Source organism: Astatotilapia calliptera, chromosome 7 (genome assembly GCF_900246225.1).
Source record: "Astatotilapia calliptera chromosome 7, fAstCal1.2, whole genome shotgun sequence".
NCBI classification, from domain to species: domain Eukaryota; kingdom Metazoa; phylum Chordata; class Actinopteri; order Cichliformes; family Cichlidae; genus Astatotilapia; species Astatotilapia calliptera.
In genome coordinates, this window is record NC_039308.1 from 51661451 (window position 1) to 51669919 (window position 8469).

An 8469-nucleotide genomic window follows, 5' to 3' on the forward strand; every position below is an offset into this window, starting at 1 on the left:
ATGCATGGTTGAATTATCCTATGTGTCATTAATGCTCATTTTCTCTCTACATTGTTGTGTGGATAAAGGCATGTATGTTTTTTTTGTGTATTTTTACATCATTTCAATCAGGTTGCACAAACATTTATATTTAACTATAAATATAAAGATTGTAGCTTTGAACCAAGGCAGAGACAGTGACCTGAGTCCTTAGCTTAGTGGAGTCTTTCACATTCAGTGCTCATAATAGTTCAGATTGTGACTTTGGCACTTGCATAGGTGTATGCAAATGAGACCACAGTTCCGTGTCTTTAAAATACCTAAGTCTAAAGCAAACACAACAGAAGGCAAGTAAAAGCTCTGGGAGTCCCCCAAAATAGTTGGTTGATGAGTTTGGATAACTCGAGGCTTTTGACTGCAGTGAGATTTCTACACCTGCAAATGTAGGCTAAATGTTGATGTTGCAATTAAGTTGATTTAATCAGTTGTGATTTGTTATTGATGACAATAGGCTAGCTAAGAAATTATTATGGTTGTAATGTACTGAAAACCCGTGTGCTTACTACACCTGAGAACAGAAAGATGAACATCACACTAACTGTGGCTGTTAGTCTAGAAAGCAGTGTACCGGGGAAAAATAAAAAATCTTTGTAGTTCCCAAAGCAAAAGCTCTCAGGAGCTGTGCGAAATGTGCCTCAGAATTGTTTTTCAGCAAAGGTAAGGAAATGCTGACTTTGGCTTGGGATGACAGGAAATTGAGGCAGGAAAGTACACTTTTAAGGAAATCTAAAGCCCAAATGACACGTCCTTGTGTAAGGACAAAGAGCTGGGGGAGACAATACCCTGGATTTTGTGAGGCTGGCGTGGCTCTTCAATATTGCATCAATGACTCTCAACATGTCCCATTTAACAAAGCAATCTCAGAGAGAGCTGAAATCATCAGCTTGATAACAACTGTAACCAACCACAGAACAATTTTGCCAAGAAGTCACCAAAGTCAGTGAACGGCAGTGAATACAAACACATTTGTGACCTTCCATAACCATTTACAATATGGGTAAGTCTACCTGCAACTGAAAGTAAAACTATGGACATATTTGTCTCTTTATTACAGCTTAATAACAATTCTGTTTTTCAAATATATCCGTTTGGAAATTTATGAGGGCCTCATATGTCAGGCAGCCTTCCCTGACATTCACTGACGCATGCTGTGCATAGCCGGGGACTGGAAGCTTAGCAAGTTAGCTGTTTGTAGTTAGCTTTGATTTGAAATGTCAGAGAAACAAGATATATTGCATATGTTTGTCACATGAAAATGTCAGAAAGAAGGTAAAAGGTGCATATTTTGATGCTATTCATAAACTCTGCAATTCAATTCAATTTTATTAATATATACTGCTGATTCACAAAAACAGTTGCCTCTAGGAGATTTATCTTGCAAGGTAAATACTTGATCCAGCCCTCAATGTAAGCTATATGAAAATGTTGTATACCTCATCTTCAAGATAGAGAGTGTCTGTCTCCTAAATCTAAGCTGGGAGCCGGTTCCACAGGAAAGAGCCTCAATAAGTGAAGGCTCTGCCTCCCATTCTACCTTTGAAAACTCTAGGAACCACAAGTAAGGCCGCCACAACTAAAGTGCTCGGTTAAGAAAATAAGATAGTATGAGGTCTTTCAAATATGACCGTCTAATTATTCAAGCTTTTGTGTGTGAGGAAAATCATTTTAAATTGAAGTCTGAATTTATCAAGGAGCCAGTAAACACAAGCTAATATGGGAGAAATATGGTCTCTTTCTTGCTGCAGCATGCTGTATCAACTGAAGCCTTTTCTTCTACTACTTTTAGAGCAGTCTGATAATAATGAAGTAAAAGTAGTTCAGCCTAGAAATAATAAATGCATGAACTAGTTTTTCAGCATCACGTTTAATGTGACAGGAAGTTTCTAATTTTAGAGATATTTCACAAATGAATCAAGGCAGTCCTACTGATTTGTTTAATGTGCATTTCTTGATCAAGAAATGGCTCCAGGATTCCTTGCAGTCGTACTGGAGGCTAAGGTACTGCTCTATAAAATAAAAGTTAAGTGTCATGTTTCTTAGATTTTTAGGATCGGGACAATAACCTCAGTTTTGTCTTAATTTAGCATTACAGGTCATCTAGGCCTTTATAGCTTAAAGACATGCTTACAGTTTAAGTAATAGATTTGTATCATCTTGCTTCTTAGATAGATAAAGCTGGGTGTCATCAATATAGCAATGAAAATGCATACAGAATTTATCTAATAATTTTGCCTATTGGAAGCTGTGTAATGTAAATAGAACTGGTCCCCACACAGTACCCTGTGGAACTCCATGATTAATATATAAGGGAAGGACCATTTACATCTATCAGATATATATATTACAAATCACAGTGTGAAGTTCCTTTAATACTGTTACGAAATCAGTTACACCCCGGTTCTTTTATTCGTCGAAACTTCCAGAGATGGCACCGGAACTCAGTAGTTATTTCACAAAACCTTTATTCATCTTTATTCATCTTCATTTAAGCATGCACTTCTAGAAGGGAAGGCGAGGCCGGTGTGACTCTCTGCAAAATCTTCACCCCTTTGTTAGTTACAGCCAGCTTTATAGAGGCGACCCCATCATAACCCCCCCCCCCCCCCCCCCCCCCCCCCCCCACGGTGTGCTGCAAACTCTGTGTCTGTGTCTATGTGCACAAGCAGGTGAGGGCCTACATGTGCGCGTTCCCGCGTGTCTATGTGAGTGCTTGTGAGTGACTGTGTACGCATACCTGTGTGTATGTGTGTGCACGTGAGTGAGTGTGCGTGACAGTTAAAACACTGTGGATGTAGGCGACTCCCTAGGGGTCATAAAAACCCATCTCCCTTCCAGACCACAGTTTTCCAGTTACAAATGTTGAGACCTTTCACAGTTCAACTGGGGGAGGGGTCTCCTACAATCTACTCCTAAGTTCATGACACAGTCAGGCCTTTATTACATTGAGGGCAGTGTCAGTGTCTCTACAATAATTCTACATTCTATGTTAACACATTTCTAAACTCTAAATCAGCTAAACATTCCTACAATACCAACTATGTTTTCTAATATCTGTAGTAAAAAAATTGTGGTCATTGGTGTTGAATGTTGCACTGAGGTCTAACAGGCTCAGAGATGAGTCCACTGTCAGATACTGTAAGAAGATTTATCAGTACCCATCACTAATGCTGTTTCTGTACATTGTTGCAGTAAATCCTGACTGAAGCTCTTCAAATAAACCAGTTCTTGGCAAATAATAAGCTAACTCTGTGAAGACTACTAAAAGAATATAATAACTAACTGTCTATTAACTAAGACAGATGGATCAGTTAAGGGCTTTTTAAGTAATGGTTTAGCTACTGCCACCTTAAAAGCCTGTGGTACGTAGCCTGTTAATAAAGACTGCTTAATCATATTTCTAGCAAGAGAAATGTGAAGCATTGACATTCATCTGTAAGTAAATGCTGAAGTGGGACCATTTGAGTGAATAAACCACTTGAGTCCAAACTGTCAATCTACAAATGAGTTTTTTCCCCCTTTTACTCGCAGCTTATGTATTTGTAATCTGTACAATCGTGTTACAAATCACCCTACTTATTTGTACCTCGAGGTGGATTGTGCACACTGAAATGCTCTTTTCCCGAGTGGTTATCTGAACCAATACCACCTTTCTGTCAGCTAAAACCGGTCTGGTTGTTCTCGGCTGACCTCGCTCTTGAACGAAGCATTTTCATCCACTGAACTGCCATTCACTCCCATTTTTCTTTTCAAGTATTTTCTATTTCTATTGTGAGTTCCTGAAATATTTAAACCTGCCCAACCTGCAGAATCATGTCTGTAATTGCTTGTTTTTGTTTCCATCGTGTTTTTGTTTCTTTTTGTCCACATGGATGGTTTGCTCCTGATCTGTAGTTGAACAACTTTATGCTCTGCACTGCTGCCGCATTATTGACTGATGGGATAACTATATGAATAAGTAGGTGTACAGGTGTTTCTAATAAAATGTTTGGTGTGTGTACATAATTTCATGTTTATGGATGCCTCCCTGTAGATGTATTATGAGTACAAACAGTGGGTGTAGCCTCTAACATGATGTGGAGAGGAGCGCAATCAAAGCACATTCAGTTCTGCCATACTCATTTACCCGCTCTCCAAAAGCTATCACAGGGTGCAGCTGTAAAGATTTTGCAGTCAAAAAGGATAGCAGCCCAGTCTCTTTCACAGAGGAAGCCCATGTGAATACACTTTGCAAGCTGAGTACATTTGAGAGGAAGAAATGTCCAAAAAAAAACCCTCATCTGAAGCCTTTTTAAAGGTTACACAATAAGAGCAATTCTATCAACTAAGAAATCAATTTGCTTTTGTAATGAGCTCGTATTTCCTTATTTTACTGACACTTACATTATGTTGGTTTGTAAATAGAACCGTTTATCCACACTTTTCAATGTGCTTATATTTGATTATCACATGAGGAATTGTGTTGGAGTGAGTTTAATGCAGTATTTGCAAAAGATATCCAAGTCGTCCTCCTCCAGGCGCCTCTGCAACAGCTAACTTTAATCAACATCGCCCCCTTCTGGACGGCCTTCTAGTCTTCAATGAAAAGAAAAATCATTTAGAAAAGCCAACATATTTATACCCAAAGTGCAAATATGAATTCCGTTTATTTTCATTATAATATCTGGGAAAAACATCAGTTATATTTGCTTTAATGATTTGCTATAATCATATAATGATCACTGGGTAGTTCTTTTGTACAGGAACATTATGAAGGCAAACAAAAACAACTTCTTGAAATCATTCTGTCACTAAAAACTAATCTTTTGATCACTTTAAGGGTTTTGATGCAATCCAAAGGGGACTCCCTAATGAGGCCATCCGGCAGAGTTTTATTTAGGGCTGTGGGTGCTCTGAGGCTCCCCAGCAGCTGTCGTAAATGTGTGCGCGCATGTGTGCTCGTCTGGACTTTCCAGTAGCCTACTTTGCACCATACAACTTTGTCCGGTAAGCCAACAACTTTATATTTTTGCTTTGCATAGATTTATATTTCGCTGTAGGCTCCAGCTCAGCATTCAGAACAGCCGGTGATGAATGACTTGGTATAAATGTTGATATAAATGTCCCATATAGAGAAAACAGCCGAATAGCTGCTACTGTTGGCCTGCTTTGTAGGCCTGTAGACACATTTATATGCATGCTCAGAAACTCGTGCGTGGTGCCTGGTTTCCTAGACGAAATTTAGATCAAAATAGAGGAATACTTGGCCACTTTCACACCCACTTCCGCTTGTTTAATAGAGTAATTTAATCTAAAAGCTAGTATCTATCAGACAAATGCTCTCGTCAATGGAGGCAAAACAGATTTCCACAAGTATAAAACACTACCCATAGATCAATGTGCTTATCTCTGCAGAGAATCACAGTGGCAATGACTCTCCAGTGGACGGTGGTGGCTTTCTTCCTGTATGCAGAGATCACAGTCAACCTTATTTTGTGTGTGCCTTTAATATCAGCACAGCGGTAAGGCAATTTTAAAAGCATATCATAAGTCATCAAAAGCTTATTTAGATACTTGCTTTAAGGAGCACAATTTCTGAAATAATTAAAAAGATATATCATCCCAAACGGGCAGTTCACACAAATAGCCAGTAGAGTGCATTCAAATCCTTCCCCAGCAGACCGTCTATACCTTTACATTGCAGGTGGCGTTTGATTTTCAGGTGGCGAATATGGAGCTGGTTATCTCCTTACTGGAATAAATGCTTTTTTACAATAATAATGGTCCTTATTGTTCTTTTCCTGGGTAAGCGAGCTTTTTTGAGTCAGACATAATCTCCTTTGTGTGACAGATATTAAAAAATAATAGCAAGTATATTCAAATCCCACTTGGTCGTGTTTCTGTCCACCCTTCCAGACGCTTTACGCGAGGTGCAGAAGTATTCCGGTCCTGAGCCCATGCAAGATGCTAAAGTGAACCCAAATGTGTACGACCACGTCCACATGAAGCTTTTCAGAGCCCAGAGGAACCTCTACATATCTGGCTTCTCTCTCTTTCTCTGGCTGTTAGTGGAATTTTGTCACTTACTTTGCTCCATCTGCACACCCTTCACACGTGTTGAAGTACTGTCTTATTTTGTTGTGTTTTTTCTGTCTTGTGACTTCAACACAGTATGATGCGTCGGGTTGCCACTTTGCTAAACCAGGTTGCTGTCACCATGGAGGACAGCGCAGGTCTTCAGTCACAAATAGACAATGCTGTGAGAGCAGCTAAGCAGCAGCAGGAGGACAAACTGACCCTCAAGCAAGTGAGAAACAGAGTTAATTTTCTTTTTTTTTTATTCTTTTTCTTTTTTTTTGTCAAGTAACATAATAAAAATTACTTTGCTTTTTTTTGTTTGTTTGTTTCTGGGTCATGCCCACGCATTAGCATACTGTAGGCACACACCATGCTGTGATTTCATTTTCCTATGCTTTCTACTTAACATGTGCTCTGTCATCTGCTGTTTAAATAATCAGCTTAAGCTCAGTAACTAAGGAGAATCCTTTGTGCTTAGTCTTTCCTGGAAAAGGAAAAATCCATGTCAGCAGCAAAGCAGCAGCTGAAGCTGGAGGTGGAAAAGCTGGCGGGTCAGCTGAAGACTGCCGAGGAGGGTGAGTGACCTAATTTAAATACGTTAATGGAAAGCTGCACCTACGTTTGCAGAGCATGTAGACAAAGAGGTCTCTTGGTCATATGGTTGTACAATAGATACATTTTGAAAAGCATTTATGATATGTAGTCCAAATTTGTAATCATTAAGTGCGTGTATGTGTGTGTAGCTGTTCGTAAGTCTGATGCTGATATTGAGGCAATGAGGAGACAAGCCAAAGGTCTGGCTCAGGAGTATGACAGACTGCTCAGAGAACACCATCAGCTCCAGGTAATACATGACAAACACACATCACAGAATATCTCCTGTATATTCACACTGCTAATCCCACATTGATCCTGTTTTTAATTGACAGAATCTTCAGAGCGCTGAAGACAAAAAGGATTGGTGAACATTAAAACACAGCATCAGCTCTTACTTCCTTCCATGGACATTTTTTTCCTTATACCTCTCGATTGTGTGCTGTATCTAGTTTGCTACCCGACCTGTTTTTATTGTCTTTGAATCTTCATTGTTGTTTAAAGTTTGAACTGAGTGCAATAGACAAATCTTGCTATTAACTTACAGTAACTCTTCATTATGAATATGCATTGTTTCTTTTTTTACTGACTGCTAAGCTGTGTTATAAACACAAAGTGTTAGTGTTACTGTAATGACTTTTATATTGTACATCAATGGGATGCACACTATAAACTATACACTGTAATGGGATGTGCTGTCATGAACTTGAACATTTCACATGTGAATGGAGAGCTGTGTAATTTGAGATGTTGCTCTTAGATTTTTCCTATTTCTGTGAACAATAGAAGGTGTCACTTTGAGGTTAATTTGTGGGGGATTCACAGCCTGTTGCATTATTTTGCATACACCTGAATGCTCCAGACCAGCAAACTGACAGAACTGCTTATAGAGCTAGTCAAGCTTGCTGATCAGTTAATCATGTGCATTTGATTAGCAGCTCCTGACTGCTACTTACCCTCTTATAGTAATTCCTATGAAAGCATTAATGGTGTACTTAGTTTTCCAGAAACCTGCACAGATTCCTGTAAAAACATATACATACACATATATATAAGCTGCTCACAAATGCCATTTCACCAGATGTCTGTGAGCCATCAGCTGATGGCTGATTATCAACAAATCTCATATAATCTATGCTATTTACTGCCAAATTGGAAGCCGATTTGAATAGCACCTCCACTTTATTCTGTATGAGGAGCTCTACTCGTTCTCTGCCTGCCTCGTCTGCCTCTGGGGAAGGCTTGGGTTGTAAGACCCATATCTTCAAGTATAAAATATGGAAGATGGAAATAATAATCTTCTTTTAAGCTAGTGGCTCTAACTGAACTGACTTTAGGAGGGCAAACCTAATCTTGACATACTGTATCATACTCTGGTGACAGTTTGATGGCATAAATATGAGTATGAAAAATAAACTTTCATAATAATTAATAATATTTCCTGAACTTGTTGCTATGATCAGTGTGATTAAGAGGCCCAGTGTTGTATATTTGTAGTAGATGATTGTATAATCACCTAGAAAAGGTGCTTTGAAAGCCACTATACGTCAAAAATAAAACAGCTGTGGAATTTGTGCTATTTAATTTCATACTGTAAGGCACAGTTAGGTCACTGAATACATCCCCTTATATCTGTACAGGAAGTGATGGGTTTTACCCTGTATGGAAAGGAGATACCCTTTCAAGGAGCTACTCCTGTTGCTCAAGCTTTGATCTACCCCTTGACCAATTGTTTCATTCACAAGTAGAAACGCGATGCAGGTGTGAGAGACACTAGACAGA

The 8469-nt window shown here is 39.1% G+C and overlaps 1 protein-coding gene across 2 annotated transcripts; it reads left to right on the forward strand.

Moving 5' to 3' along the window:
- The first annotated feature begins 2776 nt into the window (after nt 1-2776).
- Nucleotides 2777-8261, forward strand: LOC113026574 (B-cell receptor-associated protein 29-like). 2 transcript variants are annotated; one of them, XM_026175505.1, is made up of 8 exons: nt 2777-5022; nt 5431-5537; nt 5720-5820; nt 5932-6079; nt 6187-6322; nt 6572-6668; nt 6837-6937; nt 7023-8261. In XM_026175505.1, exons 2-8 carry the CDS (start codon nt 5446-5448, stop codon nt 7056-7058), a joined length of 711 nt encoding a protein of 236 aa, XP_026031290.1. In that variant the 5' UTR covers nt 2777-5022; nt 5431-5445; the 3' UTR covers nt 7059-8261. The 2 variants fall into 2 exon arrangements, with proteins under 2 accessions (XP_026031290.1, XP_026031291.1); XM_026175506.1 differs by having other exon boundaries at nt 5738-5820.
- Nucleotides 8262-8469: the final 208 nt, after the last annotated feature.

Excerpts from the sequence above, each read along its gene's own strand:
- LOC113026574 (XM_026175505.1), top strand. The coding sequence starts at position 5,446 with ATGACTCTCCAGTGGACGGTGGTGGCTTTCTTCCTGTATGCAGAGATC. Across the intron at positions 5,538-5,719 it reads CCTTTAATATCAGCACAGCG|GTGGCGTTTGATTTTCAGGT; the intron begins GTAAGGCAATTT and ends TTTACATTGCAG. Across the intron at positions 5,821-5,931 it reads CCTTATTGTTCTTTTCCTGG|ACGCTTTACGCGAGGTGCAG; the intron begins GTAAGCGAGCTT and ends CCACCCTTCCAG.